At 45.9% G+C, this 25,548-nt stretch overlaps 1 protein-coding gene across 1 annotated transcript; it reads right to left on the bottom strand.

Moving 5' to 3' along the window:
- Nucleotides 1-1,057: 1,057 nt before the first annotated feature.
- On the bottom strand, nucleotides 1,058-25,297 carry LOC137429954 (eIF5-mimic protein 1; the record flags this gene model as incomplete). The annotated part of the gene is given in 7 exon segments (XM_068120350.1): nucleotides 1,058-1,417; nucleotides 2,473-2,595; nucleotides 5,088-5,226; nucleotides 24,319-24,465; nucleotides 24,604-24,774; nucleotides 24,857-24,966; nucleotides 25,162-25,297. Coding segments are annotated over 7 exon segments (849 nt in total), but the record flags the coding sequence as incomplete, so codon positions are not given.
- Nucleotides 25,298-25,548: the final 251 nt, after the last annotated feature.

The following is a 25,548-nucleotide window of genomic DNA, read 5'->3' as shown; positions in this document are numbered from 1 at the left end:
GTGTGTGACAAGGACGAATCGATTTGATTTTGGTGAAGATCCGGATGCATATACGGCCTATCAGTGGGATACACAACATAAATTGCTGTCTGGTATAGGTATGCTCTCCACCGAGTGTCATCCTAGTTGGTCTTGTATCCTCTACCCCCCTCTTGACTCTGTCCCTACCAGGTGTTTTACATGGTGCACAGTCTGCCAGTGATCGTCCTTTTGTTATACTCCCAAAAGCCAGTTTCGCTGCTCACTTCCTCCTCTTTTATCTCACATATCGAACCAAATTCCATATATCCTGCTCCCGCTCCCTTTATTATATGTTTTATGTGTCCGTTTGTTTTTTTTGTGATTAATGTTAGCTCTTACACGAGCCTCGATCTTGTATTAAAAAAAAAAAAATCATTGGTCCCCAACTTCCCCAGTCCGTTCAATCCCATTCCTCCGTCCGGGCATTCAACACAGCAGTTCACCACTACCCAGGTCATTCCCCCATCTACTCATTCTGTCTTCTACCTGAAATTGCCCCATTCCCAAGCACTCCAATTTTCTGGGTTATTGTGATCCCCTCCCCCTCTTTTATTAGGTTGCTAGTCCTCAGAGGGTTTTTGGGCCTTTTCTGTTTCATTCATGCTTTCCCTTCCTCTTTTTGCTGTGTTTCATTCAGCTTGTTCATCCCTCACATGTCCCTTCGACCCCTTCCCCTCGATCTCACTCCCATCCTCACTTCTACTGCATTGCTCGGAAATTTTCCGTTTCTAGTTTTCCATTCTGCTCCAGCTCTTCCACGAGCCTCAATAACATACACAAAAAAAAAAAAAAAAAGATTGGGGGAGATACAATTGACAACTGGGCAATGGCCAGCATAGCTAACAGTTTGCCAACATACACCTCCAGTAATACAACTGCAGTGCAAATCAACCGGATAGGAGAAAAAGAAAAGTTGATTTTCATGAAGATCAAAGTTAGTGAGGCCATGCACGCTTTCTCTTGAAAGGACACTGCGACCAACACCAGATACAAATAAGTCGTCCCTCCAAATGGAAAGCTTACAATGACGTTCATGAAAGTTGTGGAAATGGCAAACTCGATTTTAATGGTAACCAATACATCACAAGAAACTCACACGTTCATTTTTATTATATTTAATCTCTAGACTTAAAAAAGCACCCTGATGATTTTACATGCCACAAACCCAGTTAATACTGGTAGGCTGAATGAGGGTTCAAAAACATGGCAACTTGCAAACACCAGAACACCAGCCATTACGGAGGTAGTAACTGACCTCGACCTGCAAGATGCACAAAACCGATAACAAATGGGTCAATGCAAAAAAAAACAATAAAGAAAGTGCCCAATGAACGCATCACTCAGGCAAATGTTCCAATCAGTGGAAGCTTCCTTCAGTCCTCTTCAGAGTCTGATTCTGGATAAAAACAAATATAAACGTAATGTATTACAACTTAAAGAATTCGACATCCGATGGTATAAAGATTAAAACATATAGGACTCTAAAAATTGTCTCCATTGGGCATTTCCCTATGCCGACCTGAGTTATAAATAATACGGATGCACAAGACTTTCATCCAAAATGTCATGGAATATGGCTCTTAAGCCCTTAAGGGGTCGTGCTGCCACTACCCATCTCACCTCCCTTAAAGTAGTGGGAACCTTAGCTGTATGCGTCATCAGTGTCTTGTTCATCACAAGTAGGTTGGTGGTCTTGTAGTTTATCACTACCTCTCTTCTAGTCTAGATAAGCCTGATGTTGGCTTAACGGTCAAGGTGGCTGGCTTAAGATCTTAGGGTCTTGAGTTTCAGCCCGTGTCATTCCGATAAATAACACCAGGTGAGTTGACTCAGCCTGTCACCCTTCTGAGATCAGCAAAATGAGTACCAGGTTACTGGAAACAGGCGACGGCATCAGCGGCACAGCCACGCCCCCAGCAATGATGCAACCAGCTGCATACGGAATAATGAATTATTGTCTTGATCCATCCTTTCTGCCACCTCAATTAACATGTGCTCCCATAGAAACTCTTTCGGTCATAACCATAGCCAGGTGCAAATTCAACACTCACCTCTATTTGCTCTGATAGTTTTTGCTCTCTCACCTGTGGGACAGAACATCTTCCTTAGTTTGTGTCAAGCTCTTCACTTCAGGATTTCAAGTCTGCTTCCTACCACCATCACCGCACGTGTCCCTGTTGTTTCTACCTCCTAGATCACTCCCGTCCTTTACGAACCCCTCCTCTAGTACTGGGATAGCGCTGCCGGTTTGTGTGCTACTGTTTTTCTTTCCCTTTTTGTGTCTGTTCCCCTTCACGTCATTTGATTTGTCCATGAACGTCAATACTGGTAGTAAAACTCAAAACACTTGCGATTACACCAAATTGGGAAATGGAAGAAAGGCCAAAGGTGGTTTAATTAAATGGTGTACATCAAATAAACTTCATCGTGCATTGTGAAATTTCAACTCACCTTCCTCTGCATTCTGCAACCATTCGACAAACTTCTTTGTCTGGTCCAAAAATACAGTTTTCCCCTTTGCTGCGTGAGCGCTAGAATGCCACTTCAGAATGGTCTCCTCACTCAGGATGTCGGCTGTGTCAAAAAAAATGGAAGATCAATGAAATAACCTCCATTTCGATCAAAATGCTAATTTTATGCATTTTCTCCCCTTCGTTATCATTTCGCAGTGAGTGTGTGAAGCAGAACAATCGGGACATTCAACATAAAAGCTTAAAACAATCCTCAGTTTCAATTGCAAATGGAATAAACTTTGCTCGAAGGAGAATATTCCAAAACCAAGGCAACGCCAAGCCCCAACTACTAGTAGGGTTGCCCGGCATGCCAGACTCAGGTCTGACAATTCTATCACCGAGGGTCTTCTTCATCCAGGACATCAATCTCAGAAGGGGACTTGTGGTCAAATCAGACTTCAGTCTGGCATGCTGGACAGCTACATATTACCAGTTGGTGGTGTCTTCCTTTTTGAATGGACAACTTCCAAACCAAAACCAGTTCTTTGTCAAATCCAAGACTAGAAAGAGCAATCAGAGATTGGAGACCCTTGCCAGGACTTATTTTGTGCGATTTCATGTGGTGTGTTTGCGTTGTGTGTGCAAACACAACACATGAAACCACACAAAAATTTTGCTTATCATGCTATATAGTTTTAGCTCATCATGCCACACAATCATGCTATATATTTTTAGCTTATCATGACACAATCATGCTATATAGTTTTAGCTCATCATGACACAATCATGCTATATATTTTAGCTCATCATGACACACAATCATGCTATATATTTTTAGGTTATCATGACAATCTATATATATAAAACACAGTTTGTGTGTGTGTGTGTGTGTGTGTGTAATGTTACCGATAGACTCCGAAACGGAGAGGCTTACGTGCTTGATATTTGACATAGACATGGCCATTGAGCCTGGGACGAACATGGCCGAACTCAAAATATTTGACGATCCATATTTTTTATTCATATTTACCTCAGCGCATTTCAGCGCACGGAATCAACGGAATCAGAGCAGGTGGGCGCTGATTCGCTCAGAGCGATCACGTGATGACGCTATGACGCTATGACGCTATAAACGATATGAACGCTATGACGCTATGAAAAAAAAAATCGCTATGACGCTATGAAACGCTATGACGCTATGAAAAAAAAAATCGCTATGACGCTATGAACGCTATGACGACATGGAAAAAAAAATCGCTCGCTTTGCCAAGGGGCTCGCTCCCCCCCCGTTCCCCTCCCTTTCCCTTCCCCCTCCCCCGCCCGGCAATGCCGGGTACTTCTGCTAGTCATGCTATATAGTTTTAGCTCATCATGACACACAATCATGCTATATATTTTAGCTTATGACACACAAACATGCTATATATTTTTAGCTTATCATGACACACAATAATGATATATATTTTTAGCTTATCATGACACAAGCATGCTATATATTTTAGCTTATCATGCCACACAATCATGCTATATATTTTTATCTTATCATGACACAATCATGCTATATAGTTTTAGCTCATCATGCCACACAATCATGCTATATATTTTTTAGCTTATGACACAATCATGCTATATAGTTTTAGCTCATCATGCCACACAATCATGCTTTATATTTTTAGCTTATCATGACACACAATCATGCTATATATTTTAGCTTATGACACAATCATGCTATATATTTTTAGCTTATCATGACACAATCATGCTTTATATTTTTAGCTTATCATGACACAATCATGCTGTATACTTTTAGCTTATCATGACACACAATCATGCTATATATTTTAGCTTATCATGACACAATCATGCTATGTACTTTTAGCTTATCATGACACACAATCATGCTATATACCTTTAGCTTATCATGACACACAATCATGCTTTATATTTTTAGCTTATCATGACACAATCATGCTATATACTTTTAGCTTATCATGACACACAATCATGCTATATAGTTTTTAGCTTATCATGACACACAATCATGCTTATATACTTTTAGCTTATCATGACACACAATCATGCTATATAATTTTAGCTTATCATGACACACAATCATGCTATATAGTTTTTAGCTTATGACACACAATCATGCTATATACTTTTAGCTTATCATGACACACAATCATGCTATATAGTTTTTAGCTTATCATGACACACAATCATGCTATATAGTTTTTAGCTTATCATGACACACAATCATGCTATATAGTTTTAGCTTATCATGACACACAATCATGCTATATATTTTAGCTTATCATGACACACAATCATGCTATATATTTTTGGCCCCATCTCTCAATGGAGAAGAATGACTTACCACATATTAATTGTACATACTTTAAAGATGTACTCATATTTCAATTGTACGTACTTTATAGAGGTACATACTCGGTTTAAAAAAAAAGATAATGTGTAATACTGATTACCACCACGTGGCGTTTGTGACCCATGTTAGCACATTATTTGGCAACATACAGACAGACAGGCCCAATGCAATACCCTCTCCTCTTTGCATCATAAACACAATGGTTTGATACAGTACAATAGTTCTACCTTTGTAGAGAAGCACAATTATCTTCTGAAAAGTCTTCATGAAGTGGATGTTATCGTAACAGTACTCTTGCACTTTCAGCAACAGCGCAAGTTCAGACTGAGGTTGGCTGGTGAAGGCTGCAAACAAGGGTGCGTATTGCTGTGGGAATGCAAGGTAGAAAGGGGAGGGAGGGGGGATAATTTATACAACAGGAATCAAAATACACTCTCAGCGAAACAAAACAGTTTGTAATGAGGGTTTTATTACGAACAAAGCAGAACTAATCACTGCTGAATTAGAAATAAACTTCAGGATATAGAAATATAAACCCACAAGACATCATGGGATTCTCAAAAAGCAAACCAACGCAATAAAGTCCTTTGTTGCTGCTGTGTATGTGACGAGTGAATCCCTCTCTAGAAAGATGGCGTGCGGCATCGGCACTGAGGGTTTAAAGCGATCCTGCAGTTTCCATCCACTTTAAAGCAACACTCACCACATCCTGTTTGCACAGTGAGGCCTAACAACAGGGATAACAACACTTGCACTATAACCGCAGGCAGGAATGTGGCCAGAGCACCTGCACAAAATGGCCTAATACTTTTAAGATAATCTGAGGTCTTCACTGTCGTTCAGTGAGTGTTAGCAGATCGGCACCGATGGATTAATGTCCCTTGTGAAAGTACAGTGGCTAGTGCACACTATGATGCAACTTCCTGCCCATGAAGAGAATGGTCTGGATCAACAAATAGCTTTTCGATTCAAGGCTCATGGAGGAGGTTGTAAAGCCATCAGATGAAGAACAAAGACAGTCGAGATCAGTGCACATTTACATGAACTAGAACATTAGTAGACAATGGACAAACATATGGCGCAGAAGTAAGATGGTGCCGATCATGGGCAACACGATCTTGAGTGCTCTGTTTATTTGACCTTTTTATCGACTTTTATCAAGTACTCCAGTGGACATCGGTATTTGTTACAGTAAGGAGGAACTATTGATGCTTCGGAACAATTATGGTGAGCTCAGTTTTAGCTGACTTGAGCTACAGCGAGGAAAAAATGCCACATCGCTCTCAACCAACCATAGAGGGCGGAAGCGGGGTAGAAGAGGGAGCGTTTTGAGAAGACTGCGGAGGCGGAGCAGTCGCCAATCTTTTCCCAGCATCTTCCTGACTAATGTACGCTCTTTGCATTACAAGATGGATGAGTTGACATGCCACGTACAATCGCGGCAAGATTTCCGGGACTGCCCTGAATACATTCTCACTGAGACTTTGCTCAACTCCACAGTACCTGTGATCCGGATTTACACTGTTACGGTCGGATTGTGATTTTGAGGCCGTGAGTAAAAGGAAAGGTGGAGGACTGTGTTAATCTCGTCAATGACACGTGGTGTACCAATACAATGGTGTTAACGCATTCGTGAACCGTGGAGCTGGAAACTTTAGTCATAAAATGTTGTCCATTTGATCTTCCTCGCAAGAATTCATTACTAGTTTTGGTTGCTGTATACATCCTTCCAGACGCTAATGCTGCATCTGCCATTGAACAACTCTATCATTACTGTGCATGAAAATGCCAATTCAGGGGCATTTTTTGTGGTAGCGCGAGACATTAATCATTCCAACTTAAGGAAGATTCTTCCCAAATATTACCAACATGTCACCTGTTCAAATCGCCATGATAAGACTGGATAGTTTTTACACGATTAAAAAAAGATGCATATCGTTTACTACGTCGATGCCCTCTAGGCGAATCAGATCATATGATCCACTTTGTGCCCGTGTAATGTCAACAACTCTTTAAAGCATCAAGAGCCAGTGAAACGACCTACCCCACATTGGACTCCAATGGATGTCGATACCCTACGTGGCTGACATGCGTGTACAGACTGGAATGTACTCACGGCGAGTACAGACGATTTGGACAAATGTATTGATGTGATCTTGTTTTATCTGAAATTTTGTGAGGATATTTGTATGACAAAGAAATTGGTGACCATTTATGGCAATGAAAAACCTTGGTTTAACAAGCTATCTACTTGGAGAAAGTTGATTCAGCGGGAACAGGCATTACGAAGTGATGATGAGAAGTAGTACAAAAGGGCTATATACATATGAGACACGGAAGGCAATTGAAGCTGCAAAGGATGCTTTCAGGGAGAAACTAGAAATTAATATTTCTTCTTCCGGTCCAAAACGACTTTGGCAGGATATTAATGTGATTACAAGGTGTAAAACGAAAGACCAAAGCTATGCCGATGGCATAGAGCATAAAGACCAAGCCTATGGACGATACGACTCTGCCTGATCAACTTAACAATTTTTATGCCAGATTAGACCGCCATGTTGTCATTGAACGCAAGAAGAGTGGCGATCTTCCCCAAGTACTTGTGATCGGAGAGCACGATACCAAGCGATCTCTTTCTGGTCTGAAAGTTGGTAAAGCAGCAGGCGGCTCCATATGGCATATTTGGCCGTCTCCTGAAATCATGTGCAGATAGGTCAGGTATGGGAGCATGTGCCGGAGCAGCGTGTCGCCACATCCACTTTCTGACAGTACTCCAGGGTCCTCCGTCTGGCCATCCCCCAGGCTGATGCCTAGACCATCCAGATCTCCTTGAGATGTCTATCAACCTGCTGCCACCACGAGGCATGCAGTCGGCCTGTTGGCCTCCTCCAAAAAAAACAGGCTGCCTTGCTGAGAGTATCTGGTGAGCTGGAACAGCGTCCGGAAAACGAGCCACATGTCCATACAGCCGCAGCTGATGCTCACGGACTATACAGGAAACAAATCTCATCTGAGTCTCTCTTAGCAACCGCTCGTTGGACACAAAGTCCGACCCGTGATAGCCAAGGATTCTCCGAAGAGACTTGGTTCCAAAGGAGTTAAGTCTTATTCTCTGGCCCTTGGTAAGGGTCAAAGTCTCGCATCCGTAGAGCAAGACTGGAAGCACTAAGGACTTAAAGACTCTGACTTTCGTCCTCCTGCATAGATACTGACAGCACCACACCCCATTATCCAGTGAATTCATGACTCCCCAGGCCCGACCCAGACGTCTATGTGCAGATGAACTCGTATTTTTACGTTCATTTTGTATATGTCGTATTTCGAGGTGTTTTAAATAATCTGTGATAATTCCTGTGTCAAAATGTACTCCAATCACGCGTCTCAATGATCCATCGCTCAGACATATATTGTCATGGAAATCATTTGAGCGCCTAGTTCTGAAATTTGTAAAATGTAGTCTTTCGCCTTAATTCGATCCTTTCCAGTTCGCTTGTGGTAGCAACCGATCAGTTAATGACGCCGTTCTTCTCACAGCACAAACGTTTTGCAGCACTTAGATAAGAAAACCTCTACATATGTTAAATATTATTTATTGAGTTTAGATCTGCTTTTAACACTATTTCACCATATAACGTATATTTGAAACTTGTTAAACTCAGTCTTGATGGATCTACAGTCACGTGAAAAAGTAAGTACACCCCATGTAAAGTTTTGACTTTTTCAACATATTTCAACATACAGCTATTTGATCTTCATTTCAACAATATTGATAGATAAAGGTGATATAATATAACAAATATCATGAAATAGTTACATTTTGTAGTCCATTGTATAATTTAAATAAACATAAATGCAAATTTCGCATGTGGAAAAAGTAAGTACACCCCTACATTTATCACTACTTCAAATACCTAAAATTAGAATCAGGTGCACCAGCTCAGGTGCAAATGATTAGAACATCATTAGAGAGGATCTTGGAGGAACCTGTCATTTAAACCTCAGACATTTAGTTTGGTTTGCTCTTTGTTGTTGAAATGTGCAGCATCACCATGCCTAGATCAAACGAGCTCTCTGAGGCCTTCAGAAAGAAGGTGATAGAAGCCTACGAGTCTGGGAAGGGATTTAAAAAGATCTCCAAACAATTTGAAATCAATCATTCGACTGTCCGGAAGATCATCTACAAGTGGAGAAGATTCCAAACAACTGCCAACTTGTTCAGGCCAGGCCGCTCCAGCAAGTTCAGCCCGAGAGCAGACCGCAAGATACTGAAAGAAGTCTCGAAGAACCCAGAACGTCATCATGTGACCTACAGGTAGCTCTTGCCACTGTTGATGTCAAAGTGCACGAGTCCACCATTGGAAAGAGGCTGCACAAATTTGATCTACATGGGAGGTGCGCGTCAGGAGGAAACCTTTGCTGTCCAGAAAGAACATCATAGTCCGGGAGCCGTGGGGTCGAACCTGGTTTTGTCGGATAAAGTTTTTTTTCTCTGCTGTTTATTGTAGCCTGGGGGTAGCTCAATAAGATTCAGGAGGGTGCCCGGTGAGATCCCTTGGGCAACTCAAGATATTAACCCCTTCATGCCCTATGCACCCAAATCATGAAAAAATGGGAACTTCCCATAATTGCATGGTGAATACTCACATCAAATGCTTCAAATTTGCTGTCTCTGATATTTATTCATGCAGTACTTAATGTTCAATCAAATATGATTCAAATTTGAAACAATTAACCCTTTTCTAGCTGTTCCAAATCAGTGAATTTCCACAATTCTGATTACACGCTTTGGAAATCGACATTTTGTAGACCAGAGTAAATGAAGAGAGAAATCTACAGAATAATGTCACTGACTATGAGGAATTTTGAACCCTTCTTAACCCTTATCTACCAACCAACAATAAACATGTCAAATCACGTTTATGTACTACAGGGTGGCCCAAAACGTGTCCCTGTCCAAAATTTGAAACGAGCAAGGACAAGTTCTGAAACCTACTGACAGATTGTATTGTGCTGTTTCATGTCCTACAATACATGGTATAATTAGAAACACTGGCATTCTGATAATGGCCTAGTTCACTGGGCACCCTCCTAAATCTTAATGAGCTACCCCCAAGCTACAAGAAGCAGCAAAGAAAAAAAAACTTTATCTGACAAAACCAGGTTCACCAAAATTCAGGCCTTTGGCTCCCGGACTATCAGGGCAAGACTGAAGTTTGCCAGTGAACACCTGGGCAAAGACCAGCACTTCTGGAACAATGTGCTCTGGACAGATGAGTCAAAGGTAGAGCTATTTGGCCACAGTACCAGAAGACATGTTTGGCGAAAACCAAAGACAGCATTTGACCACAAGAACCTGATACCAACTGTAAAGCATGGTGGTGGAAATATTATGGTTTGGGGCAGCTTTGCTGCATCAGGGCCTGGGCAGCTCACCATCATAGAATCCACTATGAATTCTTCATTGTACCAGAGGGTGCTTCAGGATAATGTGAGGCCATCTGTCAGAGAGTTGAAGCTCAACCGAACGTGGCCCTTGCAACATGACAATGACCTGAAACATACCAGTAAATCCACCAAGGAATGGCTGAAAAGAAAGAAATGGAGGGTTCTGGAATGGTCAAGTCAAAGCCAGGATCTAAATCCCATCGAGATGTTGTGGGGGAGATTTGAAACGATCTGTGCATGCAAGAAACCCCTCAAGCATCGCACAGCTGAAATAATTCTGCATGGAGGAGTGGGCAAAAATTTCTCCCAGTCGATGTGAGAGACTGTTAGACAGCTATAAGAAACGTCTACTTGAGGTTGCTTCTGCCAAAGGGGGCAATACCACCTATTAGAGCCAAGGGTGTACTTACTTTTTCCACATGCAAAATTTGCATTTATGTTTATTTAAATTATACAATGGACTACAAAATGTTAATGTTTCATGATATTTGTTATGTTATATCACCTTTATCTATCAATATTGTTGAAATGAAGATCAAATAGCTGTATGTTGAAATATGTTGAAAAAATCAAAACTTTACATGGGTTGTACTTACTTTTTCACATGACTGTATATGTAGCTGGCTGTTGGACTTTCTTTTGGAAAGGCCACAGGTCGTTAAAATTGGCTTGTTGGTTTCAAAATATATCACCTTCAACACAAGTGTGCCCCAGGGTTGTGTTCTTTCTCCTATATTATACTCACTTTTCACGTACGACAGTAAATAGTCTTTCAGCAATTGTTTGATGACGAAATTTGCTGAAGATACTACCATTGCTGGCATTATTGACAGGAGTAAGGATAACTATTGGAAACAAGTGGAAATTATCGTTAACTGGTGTTCTCAAAACAATCTGGAGTTAAATGTTGTGAAAAAAAACAAGAAACCTGTGGACTTTGGGCAAAATGTTCCTGAAATTTAACCACTTTTGATAGATGGGAATACAGCCTAAATTGTTGAATCTTTAAAATTCCTTGGAATTTGCATTTCAGCAGATCAGAAATGATCAGTTCATATTGATCATTTTGTTAAAGTGCAGCAACGTTTGTTTATTTTTTTGAGACGCTTTAAGAGGTTTGGCGATGATCGTTCACCGTTGGTCAAGTTATATCGGGAAGTGGTGGAGAATGTCTTGATGCTCTATATCAATGTATGGTATGGTAATGCCGTGATGGACGATCGATGCCGGATTGCCAAAATTGTGCGGACTGCACAGCAGATAGTCAGTGGTTGACTGCTGAATGTGCAGTTCTTGTACGAGTCGGGTAATTGGCCGAGCTGTTGGTATAACTTGGGTTAATAATCACACGGTAAATCTGCTTTTTGTGCTTCTTCCTTCTGGAAAGTGTTATCTCTCCATTGGAACCCAGTCTAAATGTTTCCTCAATAGTTTTTATCCAATGGCAATACGTATGATGAAAAGAAAATTAATGAATGATTTACTTGCATTCGTATTTTAATTTCTGCCACGTCGCTGCTGAATTAGAAATCATGAATGTACTCACATACATGCATGAAATTCCACGTCGCTCTCATCTAACCATAGAGGGCAGAAGTGGGGTAGAAGAGGGAGCGATTTGAATGTTTTATCTGGGGTAATGTCAATTTATCAGTTAACCCAATTTATCAGTCAATTTATCGACCTTTTTCCCTGTTCAAGTGACTCGTGGTCGTCGCTCTAGGCACCCTCTCCCCATTGGTATTTTTGTGAATATAAGATTGTTCTTCACAGTTCTGTTTAAATATGTTTCAACTATCCCTTTCAGTGTTTTATTCAGTGGTTTATTACAACACGCTGTTTTTCTTCTTATTTAAAAGGCTCCTTTCAATTTCCTCTTCAACTCATTCCATTTCAAAAAAATATTCAATCTCTTATGATTCCAAATCACTCCATGCTCTAAATTCTCATTCATTCCATCCCTCCCATCGTTCTTAAACGAATCGCTAACTTGAAAATCACAACAAACCCAATTTGTTATATATTGTTGCGAATATGGAATTTGGCCTCCATATCCGCTTGTAAATATTCCCCTATTTCCCCAATACTCCCCAACTATCCCCAATCCCCCATTCCCTAGTCCCATTGTCTGTAAACAACAATCAGTAGAGCCGACCTTCCCCTTTTTCCCCCATTAAATGTCGTGCCCAGGTCCACCGCATCACACGTAGACAACTTTCGGACATCTTGCTAGTTATTCTTAGTCTATGTCAGTTAAGGACTCGTTTCCATTAATTATGACTCTTCGTTGCACCAGAATGTGATTATATGGTACCAGTAGTGAGTTTAGGACCTTTCCCATACCTCCTTCCATCTTCTTCCCCAAACAACAACAACTACAACTACAACAACAACTACAACTACAACTACAACTACAACAACAATTACAACAACAACGACGCTGCGCGGGGGGAGTGTGCGTCCTCCCACCAGCTCGGTTAGCCGCCATGACCATGCGCTCCACGGGGTTACCACGAAGGGGCTGGCTGTCAGCTCCTCGTCAAGGGCGGAGCCTGGTAAACCCCCCCGCACGCACCCAATGAGAAGCAACGTGCCGATTCCACGAGGCGGAGCTAACGAGCCGAGGGCGTGTCACTCCCCGCCGGATATACGAAGCGACTCACCGGATGTGACGTCAGATGCGCCCCCAGCCTGGAGAGAGAAGTTGCCACGTACGAGCGCTGAATACCTCCCCGCATCTCTGGACCGGACCGGGTCGACCCTGTCCTTGAGCCAAGAGTGCACCTTGAGCCATCGATACCCGCTTTCCTTGCAATCCATCCCCGTGTGAGTCAGCCTTTTGTCCCGTTTATCTGTCGTCTGTTGGGAATAATATAAGAGTGTGTCTAAGTGCTTGTCTTTCTATGCTGTACCTCTCGTCCCTGTAATCTGACCTTCCGCCCTAATATAATCTCCTCCGGAGGTCTTGAGAACCGTATCCCTGGTGTCGTGTCATTTGAATCCCAGCTGTGTGTCTTTTCCTTCATTGATCTAGCGTAGCGCGATTAGTCAACGTTCGGGTATAATCGGGTAACTTGTGCAGACGTGGTCATACCAAAACCGCTCGGTAAATAACATCTAAGCCACGTCTGTAACAATTGGTGTCGAGGAGTGGAATTCGAACCCGGGACTAAATTTATTAGGCCCAAATTTGTAACAATTAGAATCGATTCGGAGCGCGTTTCCCGCGCGAAATTATAACGGCGAAATTTGATTTTGTTATACGAAAATAAAAACCCGAATTTTGAAAGTCGCGCTATGGCGGATCAAGACAGCTGGGGTCCGGTAGGGGAGAGTGAGGCAGGGTCGGTCCAGGACCAAATTGAGGGACGGGAGGAGAGCGAAGCAGTGAGGGCGGCAGGGTCGCAAAATAGCGTTGTCATGCACGAGGTGGCCACGGCGTCCACGCCCGCGACCGTAGTGGCGCCACCGGTGGATTTGAACTTGTTTTTAATACAAATGAAGGCCCTTATGGCCCAGAATTGTGAGCAAATGAGGGCTGATAGAGAGCGATTGGGTGAGCGATTGGAGGGCCAATTGGGGGTAATGAGGGACGAAGCGAGGGCTCAGAGTGAGCAATTGGGGGTAATGGGAAACCAAATGGGGGTAATGAGGGACGAAGCGAGGGGTACCGGTGAGAAGTTAGACAATAATTTTGAGGGGTTAGACAACGGGATAAAAGAGGTGAGAAATGGGTTAATGGGGGTAGAAAACAGAATGGCCGCTCAAGAGAATCAGATAGAGGGAGTGAAACATGGGTTAACGGGGGTAGAAAACAGAATGGCCGCTCAAGAGAATCAAATGGAAGGGATGCAAAAAGGGTTAGAGGGGTTAGAAAACACCATGGAAGGCAAATTGAGGGACATGAGGGACCAAGCGGAAAGGGAAGTTAACCAAATGGGGCAGCAGATAGAGGGGGTCAGAATGGGGGTAGAAGCCAAACTGGATGCTCACAGGGAGGAAATGGAGCAGATGAGGGTGGCATCTGGGCAGGAGATGCAAGTGATGGGAGAGGAGATCAGAAGAGGAGTGAGTGAGGAGGTCGGAGGAGTGCGCGAGGAGGTAAGGCACTGTAAGGAGCACATGGAGAAGGAGGTGAGAAAGGGGACTGTAAAGTTACAAGGGGGCATAGAGGACCTGACGCAGGAGGTGGAGCAGCTGACGGTGGGACAGACGGAGTTAGTGGAGCAGGTTCAAAGGAACACTGCGGTATTAGGAGGTTTAAAAGTGACACAGAAAGAACTAAAAGACGACTTGATAGCGACGAAGAGGGAATGTCAGATGGTACGTGAGGGACTGACAACGAGGTTGGACGAGGTGGTAGAGGTAATGGAGACGAAGGACCGGCAGGTGAGGACGCACCTGGAAACGGTCAAGGTAGCCTTAGAGGATGAGCTTGAGGAGACGTACCGGGGAATGAAAGAGGTGAAGCAGAAACTAGAAGAAGTGGAAGAAGGGATGAGCGAAATTAAGAAGCGACGGAGAGGGGATAAGAAAGAAATAAAAGAGGAGATAAAAGAATTGGTCCAAAGTCTGTGTTTGGATCGTGATGATGTGCTCATTAACCGGATGAGGGATTCGCAGGTGATGGAGGAGAAGCGAAGAGGAAGAGGACCCGGTGTAAGTGGTGACCAATATGGTCGTGCGTATGATGCGCCAGGGGATTTAAGAAGCTTGGGGGTCGAGATGGACCCGGGTGTTCGTGAGAGGCCGTGGGTGAAGTGTGCGACAGGTCTGGTGTGCGAAAGAGGAGGTGTGCAAGAAAGTCCGACTCTGGGGTGTGTGAGGAAAAAGTGCGTGCCAAGGAGTGAGGGTGCTGGCGAGAGTGAGTCGGTCGTAGCGCGTGTGCGAGGGAGCACATGGAAGCGTGCTGTGGTGAGTGTTACAGAGGGTGTGACGGGAGAGTGTGCGCGAGGAAGGTGTGTGACGGACAGGTGCATGGGGAAAGAGTGCGCTGTCAAAGGCAAGGAAGAATGCACACCTGTGGTGAGTGTTACAGAGGGTGTGACGGGAGAGTGTGCGCGAGGAAGGTGTGTGACGGACAGGTGCATGGGGAAAGAGTGCGCTGTCAAAGGCAAGGAAGAATGCACACCTGTGGTGAGTGTTACAGAGGGTGTGACGGGAGAGTGTGCGCGAGGAAGGTGTGTGACGGACAGGTGCATGGGGAAAGAGTGCGCTGTCAAAGGCAAGGAAGAATGCACACCTGTGGTGAGTGTTACAGAGGGTGTGACGGGAGAGTGTGCGCGAGGAAGGTGTGTGACGGACAGGTGCATGGGGAAAGAGTGCGCTGTCAAAGGCAAGGAAGAATGCACACCTGTGGTGAGTGTTACAGAGGGTGTGACGAGAGAGTGTGCGCGAGGAAGGTGTGTGACGGACAGGTGCATGGGGAAAGAGTGCGCTGTCAAAGGCAAGGAAGAATGCACACCTGTGGTGAGTGTTACAGAGGGTGTGACGGGAGAGTGTGCGCGAGAAAGGTGTGTGACGGACAGGTGCATGGGGAAAGAGTGCGCTGTCAAGAGTAAGGGTGAGTGCGCTGTCAGGAATGGAGGTGAAAGTAGTGAGAGTGACATGGAGCGTGAGTTAGTTGTGACAGGTGAGCGAGGATGTACACCTGGGATGGAAGGATGCACACCTGGAATGGTAGAGCGTGAGTGGGAATGCACGCTGGAGTTGGTGGTGAGGCACGTGGTTGGGTGTGCGAATGAGAGCACACCTGTGATTGTCACAGAGGAGGTGACCGAGGAGGGGGCGCGAAGAGGTGTATTGGTGAGGTGTGCGAGCGACGAATGTGTGCCAAAGTGTTCGGTGGTCAGGTGTGTGACCAAGGCTGTGAGTGGAATGAGGGTACCTGGGTGTGTAAGGAAAGGTACGAGGAGCATGGGCACGGCTGGATGTGTGAGCAAGGAACGGGCTGCGGGGTGTAAGCGTCCAGGTGAAGCATCGACGTTAGACGGGGTAGAGTTTAGAACGACTTATAGCCGAATCGGGCCCTCGGTGCGTGCTGGGCCTCGCTTTGAACGGCCGCGTCCGTGCTCCACTAGGCGGAGCGGGCGGCCCGATAGAAAGGGTCGTCATGGCGACCACTTTTTGTTGAGGCAGTCCGGCAGGTCGAGATCGAGCCATGGGATGGCTCCGTGCCGAGATGGTGCGTGGGATCTCGGCCCGGGTAAACCTCCTTCCCTGCACCGAATGCGGGACGTATCCAGCCGCTGGCACAGAACAACCCGCATTCATGGCTTGGCTTTACAAAGCCGGGCTTTGGACGGGAATTGGCGCACCGAGAGGCATTAGTGAGTAGACTGGGTGATGAGGTTAGTGTTTTGGACCCAAAATTAGAAAAAAACAAAATTTGGTGATTGGCAAAGGATTGGCAGTAGTGATTGGCAGATGATGGGTAGTGATTGGCAAATTTTTAATTTGTTGAAATTCGATGTGCAAAATTGGTAGTGAGCGATGGGCCCGGTGGGTAAGGCTGGCATCCCTGCCACCCTTCCCATGGTGGGGGCAAATGCGCAATAGATTATGGGGTGTGTGGCAGTGAAAACTAGCCCGGGTGGGTTAGGTTATATTGTAGGGATCTAGCTAGCGAAGATGACATTAGGTAACGTTAAGATTAGTTAGTGACTGATACCTGTAGTGGGGACGCAGGTAGTTTAGTGTGGATGATAATGACGTGGGAGCGCAATAGTTTAAAGGGACGACTGGGAAGCGCAAGTTTCAGAAGGGAGTAGTTAGCTGAGATGATGCCGTGTGTGTGAAGATTGAACAGGTGAGAATTGAACAGGTGTGATTGCACAGGTGTGCAACTGGACAGGTGTGTGGAGCAGTGGATGAGTAGTGAGTGTTGTGGATCAGCGCGAATGCGCTTGGGGAGAGAAGGGTGCAGGCGGCACCAAGAATGAGAGCACAGGTGTGCAGGTACAGGTGTGTGGAGAGAGTTGGAGTAAGTGGTACGGAGTGGTGTGCATGGTGCGAAGGTGTGGATGGGGGAAGAGTGGACCCCTTTCACGAATACCCGGGGCGGGTAGTGTAAGTGTTAGGTAGAGGGTACAGGTAAATTGTGGTTGGATATTGGCATCTGTGGTGCGGTTGCAGAATGGTGTTGTGAATGGGTGCATTAGTGTTGTGGAAATGGCTGGGCGTGTAGCCTGTTAGTGTGTGTAGTTGGTTGGGCACTCCACCACTGTGAGGATGTCGGCCAGGTGAGGCCGCGGGTGGGCTCTGGGAGCCGGTAGAGTTGTGGATGGGGCCCGAGGATCCGGAGGACGGATCGGGTAGCCCAGTGCCAGAGAGGGCACCGAGTGGGGAGAGCGCCAGAGGGCCTTCCCCAGGTAGTTAGGTTAGGGTAAGGAGCAGGTAAGCTCGGAGGCAACTGCAGTGGTGGGGGTGTGCAGGTGGGTAGACCCGCTGGGAGAGGTACACGTCGCCGCCCAGAAATTGTGCGAGGGCACCGGGAGATGAATCGGGGGAGTGAGACCCCAAATTGAAAAGCACCACAGTTTGGCCAATGGGAATTGGTTTTTAGAACCCATAGTGTAAGAGGGCCAATGGTTTGGCCGGAGAAAGACCCCGGGTAGTGTAAAGTTGTTAAAGTCATTTAGGAAATAGTTAGGATTGATGAACCTGTCGCACCATACGCAGCCACTTGCCTGTGGTGATGATGATGACTCCACACCTGTGTTTTCTTTGTTTTGTTGCAGGAAATGAAATTGCTGTGTGGATTGTGAGACGCATCACGACGTGGATGAGACATTGGGGTGATTCCATCTCTCCCTCCTTAGGAGGGACTGATGATGAATTGGTGATGGCAAATTATGATGTTGAGTTGGAGATGGCAAATTTTGATGAAAGTTGAAAATGGCAAATTTGATTGGTTAGGAGGGAGAGAAGACGAATTTGGTTTATGGGAGGAACGGGGAAGACAGTAGGGATGTTTGTTGATTTGTAAAGTAGATGTTTATGGGTAGTGTTGTGTTGTGTGGATACAGTAAGGGGTAAGGGAGGGGCCATGTAGGTTACCTGGTGGGGGGGGGGGGCGTACGGTAGGAACGTACCTGTCTCACCTGGTTCCCATGTGCCCCCAGTGTGCATCATCTTATATTGCGTGCACTTTTGCGCCCTTACCACCTTACTCACTTGTCTGCTTCTTTTGTCTCCCACCTCCGAGGATCTGGCTTTGGGGTAGAGAGAGAGGAGAGAGAGGTGCTGGCTTCGCAGTTGTGGGCCTGCACTTTCGCTGCTTGCTGCTGGATCGATACACCATATGGACCGCAATGTTTGTGGCCACCCACCATGGACCGCAGCTCTTTTGCGGCCAAGCACCACCCGTGGATGGACCTATGGGTCAACGTGGCACCTATGCCATACAGGTGAACCACTTATAGTTGGCCCCCTGACGGCCACAATAAAGAAATGGACGCGGTTGGCGCCTTTCTTTATTTTGTTTAAAAGAGGCAAGAAGGCCAAGTGCACCACACGAAGGCAAGACCAGCGGCAGAACATCGGCCGGCTGCGACACCACCGGTGATTTGTAAACACTTTATTGGTGCACCGGATGGTGCTCACTGTGTGATGGGGTGGTGCTTGATGCTTGGAAGGGGTGCTCTGCACATTATTAAAGGCCGTAGGCCACAGAGCACTCGTGGGTTGGTGTATCGATGCTAGCATGCGTGCTCTCTCTATGCATAACATCTGCATGTGTTCCTCCAAAAACAGGTCCTGGATCGTAGTGTAAATATCAGCGTAGTCTTGTGTAAATAATGCTCCCTACCGGCTGTATGTTTAGTTTGAGGATTCTTTCCGGATTCGGTTATCCTGTGGGTGTGTTTCTGTGAGGAGAAGGGTGCAACGTCGCAGGGGGACATATTTACTCATTTGTGAATATCTGTAAAACTGTCGCACTCAGGGTAGAGTTAATAGTAGAGGGAACTACATTGCGTGCCACACTAAAGTAGGTAAAAATTTATCGGGTCGGGACGCCCCGAGGGTAGAGAAGGGTGCAATGTTGCGAATATGGAATTTGGCCTCCATATCCGCTTGTAAATATTCCCCTATTTCCCCAATACTCCCCAACTATCCCCAATCCCCCATTCCCTAGTCCCATTGTCTGTAAACAACAATCAGTAGAGCCGACCTTCCCCTTTTTCCCCCATTAAATGTCGTGCCCAGGTCCACCGCATCACACGTAGACAACTTTCGGACATCTTGCTAGTTATTCTTAGTCTATGTCAGTTAAGGACTCGTTTCCATTAATTATGACTCTTCGTTGCACCAGAATGTGATTATATGGCACCAGTAGTGAGTTTAGGACCTTTCCCATACCTCCTTCCATCTTCTTCCCCAAACAACAACAACAACAACTACAACTACAACTACAACTACAACAACAATTACAACAACAACGACGCTGCGCGGGGGGAGTGTGCGTCCTCCCACCAGCTCGGTTAGCCGCCATGACCATGCGCTCCACGGGGTTACCACGAAGGGGCTGGCTGTCAGCTCCTCGTCAAGGGCGGAGCCTGGTAAACCCCCCCGCACGCACCCAATGAGAAGCAACGTGCCGATTCCACGAGGCGGAGCTAACGAGCCGAGGGCGTGTCACTCCCCGCCGGATATACGAAGCGACTCACCGGATGTGACGTCAGATGCGCCCCCAGCCTGGAGAGAGAAGTTGCCACGTACGAGCGCTGAATACCTCCCCGCATCTCTGGACCGGACCGGGTCGACCCTGTCCTTGAGCCAAGAGTGCACCTTGAGCCATCGATACCCGCTTTCCTTGCAATCCATCCCCGTGTGAGTCAGCCTTTTGTCCCGTTTATCTGTCGTCTGTTGGGAATAATATAAGAGTGTGTCTAAGTGCTTGTCTTTCTATGCTGTACCTCTCGTCCCTGTAATCTGACCTTCCGCCCTAATATAATCTCCTCCGGAGGTCTTGAGAACCGTATCCCTGGTGTCGTGTCATTTGAATCCCAGCTGTGTGTCTTTTCCTTCATTGATCTAGCGTAGCGCGATTAGTCAACGTTCGGGTATAATCGGGTAACTTGTGCAGACGTGGTCATACCAAAACCGCTCGGTAAATAACATCTAAGCCACGTCTGTAACAATATGTTCATCTTTCATTAATCATCCACTTTCTAAACTCCCCCCTTGCCCCTCCCCCCCAACCATCCCTCCCAAATTCTCCCTCCTCCCACCTCCTTCTCAAAGCTGCCTCCTCCCCACTTCCTCTCCCTCCTATGTCATACCTCCACCTCCCCCAACCTTCTACTTTCCTCTGCCCCCCCCCCCCCTCAAACAAACTCTCACTGTGCCTCATTCCATTACCATCAAACCTTTCGTCCTCCTCATCCTTCGATTTCTTGTAACTCTTCTGTAATCTCTGACACACTATCAACTGCTCTTCCTACATCCCCCTCTCACCCTTCATCTGACCCTACCCCTCCCCTCCCCTGTCCTGCACCCGATGCTCCCCCTCTCTCCTCACTAACGGTATGGACCTCAAACATCCGGGGCCTTCGCTCAAACCTGATTGATCTCTCCATTCAGGTTGCTTCTGAAAATCCAGACTTGATCTGCTTGACAGAAACTTTCCTCCTTCAAGATGTCTCTGATTCCTTAATATCTCTTCCTGGTTACTCCCTCCTCCGGTACGATAGACCTGATCCTCGTTCTGGTGGTGGGGTGGCTATCTTTATCAAAAACTCTCTTCCTCACTCTCCCTGCACTGCCCTCTCTCCACCCCACCCACAGGAGTACCTCTGGCTACGGCTTCCTCTCCGCTCCCACCTTTTGTTCATATGTGTTCTGTACCGTCCTCCAAACAATGATGACTCCATTTACATTTCTCTGTCGGACAACATGGACCAACTTCTATCAACTCATCCAAACTCTCTCTTCCTCATATGTGGCGACTTCAACTGTCATCATGCCAGCTGGCTGGGTGTGGGTTCATCTCTCACCAGCCATGGCACCTCAGCAAAGGACTTCTGCGACTCATTGGGACTGACACAATGTCAATTTCCCGACCCGGATCTCAGTCAATGCAGTATCTTCTCTTCTGGACTTGGTTATGACTAACTTCCCTGCAAATGTCTGCTGCTCTTCTTCTGCTCCAATCGGTTCTTCTGATCATGTGCTTGTTAAAGTGGACATCTCACTGGCCATTCTCAGAGAGCCTCCTCAGCGCCGACGAGTCTGGCATTTCACTCAGGCCGACTGGCACGGTCTGCAAGCAGCCATCAATCAACTGGACTGGTCTCCCATCTCTAATGCCTCTGACATCAATTCTTCCTGGGAATTCTTCCAAAGCAAACTGCTCTCTCTCATGCACAGATTTATCCCATCTCGTCTTCAGTTGTCTTACCCTGCCTCCCGTCCATGGTACACTGAATCTTGTGGTGAGGCAGTTGCCCTGAAACAACTTGCCTTTGCGTCTTGGAAGGCAAATCCAACTGAAGGCAATCTCAGTTCCTTCCACCAAGCTCGAAACAAGTGTGTTTCTACCCTCAGGAGTGCCAGGAAGCACTATCTCTCCACACTCAAGATTGAACTCTCAAACCTGTCTCCTTCCTCCAAATCCTGGTGGCGTCTGGTCAAATCCGTTTCTGGTGTTTGTTCCCCCTCCATCCCCTCCCTTACCTCAAATGGCTACACAGTTGACATCGCACGTGACAAAGCCAAATGCCTCAACTCTGTGTTTGCCTCAAAATCTTGTGTCCCAAACCCATCTCTCTCTGTTCCCACCTTTCCCAGTCGAACCCAACTGCTCCTGGACTCTGTGTCCTTCTCTCCTGACAAGGTGGAGAAGTTTTTATCAAACCTCGACTCTGATTCTGCAACTGGACCAGATGGCATCAGCCCTCGGGTCCTAAAATCCTGCTCTGCCGCTCTATCTCACCCTCTCTCTGTTCTTTTCACCCTCTCTTTTGCTCAAGGTCATCTGCCAGCATCTTGGAAATCAGCAAACATTACCGCTTTACACAAAAAACGTGCAAAAACAGATGCTTGCAACTACAGACCAATCAGCCTGCTCCCAATTATCAGCAAAGTCATGGAATCCATCATTGCTTCAGATATCAAATCCTTCCTCTTCTCCAATGGCTTGATCTCTGATCATCAATTTGGATTCAGACCAGGTCATTCTACTCTGGACATGTTGCTTCTGCTGTCTCAACAATGGATGGAGGTCCTCAATGCCAAACAGGAAATCAGAGCCGTCTCACTTGACATATCACGTGCCTTCGATACGGTCTGGCACCCAGCTCTGCTCACCAAACTCACCTCCTATGGTATTCAGGCAAATCTCCACTCATGGCTTGCGGATTTCCTCTCTGGTCGTAGGCAACGTGTGGCCCTGAATGGATTTCTCTCATCTTCCCTTCCTGTTCTGGCTGGAGTTCCCCAAGGTAGTGTTCTGGGCCCTGTGCTATTTCTGGTCTTCATCAATGACCTCTCCGACTCTCTGGAAAATCCTCTCTATCTCTTTGCTGATGACTCCACTATCTGCCGCTCCATTCCTCATCCCTCAGATCGGCAGTCTGCAGCCTCCTCACTCTCTGCAGACCTGGACAAAATCACAGACTGGTCAAACAAGTGGAACATGTCTTTCAATCCTGACAAATCTCACACTCTTAAAATGTCTCTCCGAAAGGACCGACTGGACAACCCTCCCATCTACTTTCTCAACAATCCTCTCCAAGAAGTTCTGTCGCTCAAGCTTTTGGGTCTCACTATCTGCCATGATCTTTCTTGGGAAAACCACATTTCCAAGCTGGCCTCCAAAGCCAGTCGCCGACTGGGCATCCTCCGTCGTGCGAAGTCCTTCCTTGGCACACCTGAGCTCCTCACCACATACTAGGCTTTCTTCCGCAGCTCAATGGAATACTGTTCCCCCCTCTGGGCTGGTGCTCCTGCCTCACACCTTGCTCGGCTTCACGCTGTTGAGGCCAAAGCTTTCAGAATCATTGGAATCTCCTGCGATGTAGTCAACTCCGAGGGCCTTTCACTCACTCACCGCAGGCAGGTTGGTGGTCTTTCTGTCTTCTCCCGACTCCTCTCCGGCCTTGCTCCCCCAGCTCTCTCTGTGCTCTGTCCCCCCAATATTCCTTCAGGTCGCACAAGATCTGCCTGAAACCTCTCATGGTTAAACTGCCAAAGTCTAGGCTCTGCTCACCTTCACTCTTTAATTCCCCTTTTCTCCCGCCTCTGGAACAAACTCCCCCACTCCCTTCAATCCCACTCCTCCCTCCAGGTCTTTAAAACAGCTGTTCACCACCATCTCTTATCTTCCCCCATCGAAAACCTTGATCTTTTCTACCCCCGGTAATTCACCCCAGAGTCCTTGCAGTGTTCATATGTTTTATTCCTCTCCCACCCACCCCCCCCCCCCCCCCCCCCAAGTCCTCCCGATGTCCCTGCTCTCAAATGTTGTGTTTGTGTCCTTCCCCCTCTCTCCCCATCTTGTCTGCCGTTCCCCTTGTTTTTTGTGTGTCGGTTTGTCTTTTTGTGTGATTAATGTTAGCTCTTTCACGAGCCTCGATCTTGTATTTAAAAACAAAAAAACAAACAAAAAAAAAACCCTTTGGGTACAGATGACGTCCAGTGCCACAACCCGCGAAAAAGTTTTGTGTACGGATGATGTTACTACACGTCAGACTATACCTATAAATAGATCATCAGTACGTGGTTGCATTCCGTAATGCCAAATTAGTAAATAATCCCGTACTCAAAGGGTTAAGAACCTTTTTTGATTAGTTATTTATTTTTATTTTTCTGGTCCCAAGATTAAAACAAATTTCATTGTATATTTTATACATATGACAATAAACTTCATTTGATGCGATTTTGACATTGTTATAAAAATGGGACTTAAATCTGGGTTCACCCGCATCAGCCAGCGGTTCATATGGAAATGGCCAGCAGGCAGTGTCATCCCCGTCCCACCCACAATTAGTTCATGGGATAGGCCCAAAGCACCTTGAGGTGTTTAATGGCTTGCTCGGTGACCAGCTCCTCCTTCTTATTCCATTCGACGCAGCTCATCACAGATGTCCATATCAGTACGGCTGCACGAGCTTCAGAGATCTCATTCTTTTTCATTTCCTCACGCAAGAACAGCATAACCTGCAGAACAGGCCACAAAAGCTCATGCGGAAAGGAAGAAGGCCCAGAAATAAAAACGAAACACCACAATCAAAGAAGCAAACAGCAAGCTTTGCAATAAGCAGATCCCAATGAGAACCACAATGGTCAACAGTTCACCTCTTTAACAGGCATCCCTTCCTGGAGTTTCTCCTGCAACTCTTTCTGCATCTCCATACGTGTGCCAAGGGACTGCTGCGCACGCAAGAATGATGCCAGCTCGGGCAGTCCTGCCTCTGTGAAGTACGTGGTGAGGTGCTCAACGTCACGCTTGTTAGCAGGAAAAAGTTCCTGGAAAAAAAGATAAAACAATCAACCACTCGCTCACATTTAGTGGTGCAATGTTTCCCACCCAGTGTGGTTAAAACCTCACCGGCAATCTCTTATCCATATTGGATCTTTTCAAGGCAATGGTGACCGAGTGCATATCCTTCTCGACAATCCAAGCTCGAAAAAGTTTCGCAGAGAAGGCAGCGGATAAGCCTAAGGACACAAATCGAATGTTAGGTAAGTTATAAACATTTATTCCCCAAAAAACCCTTTTCCCTCCGGGATTGCCAAAATTGGCAGCAAAACCTGAGGAAGTCCAGTGGCAGATTCCGCAAATGGATGGTGAATAGCTCAAATGAAACGTTACAGATTGGAACATTTGCCTTTGGTCAGGGAAACCTCACTCACCCTCCTTGATATTTGAGTCGGTGAAAAGACTTCCGAGGACTGAAGCCGGCAGATGTCCACCTCCAAGCAGGACAGCCGTAAACATGGCCAGTTTGTTCTGTTCAGACTCGGTAAATCCCTTTAGGTACATCAACAACTGAAAAAGACGTAAAATGAAAAGACATTAAAATAAGAAAAGTGCCAGGAAGTGACACTGTGATCAATGGCAATATTTATTACTCGCTAAAGTATCTGGCGTTGCCTGGAGAAATTCAACAAAATACTCTCAAAATTAAATTTTGTGCTGTTGACAACAAATCACCACAACTTCAACATACAGTCTTCACAATACATATTACTCGAACGCTCCAAGGAAAAAAAAAAACCCTGGCAGTGTATAACACAAGA

The sequence above is a fragment of the Myxine glutinosa genome, unplaced genomic scaffold, assembly GCF_964187855.1.
Source record: "Myxine glutinosa unplaced genomic scaffold, kmMyxGlut1.1 SCAFFOLD_1996, whole genome shotgun sequence".
Lineage (NCBI taxonomy): Eukaryota > Metazoa > Chordata > Myxini > Myxiniformes > Myxinidae > Myxine > Myxine glutinosa.
Note: the sequence above shows the minus strand (reverse complement) of the source record. Positions and strands in the feature narration are given on the sequence as shown.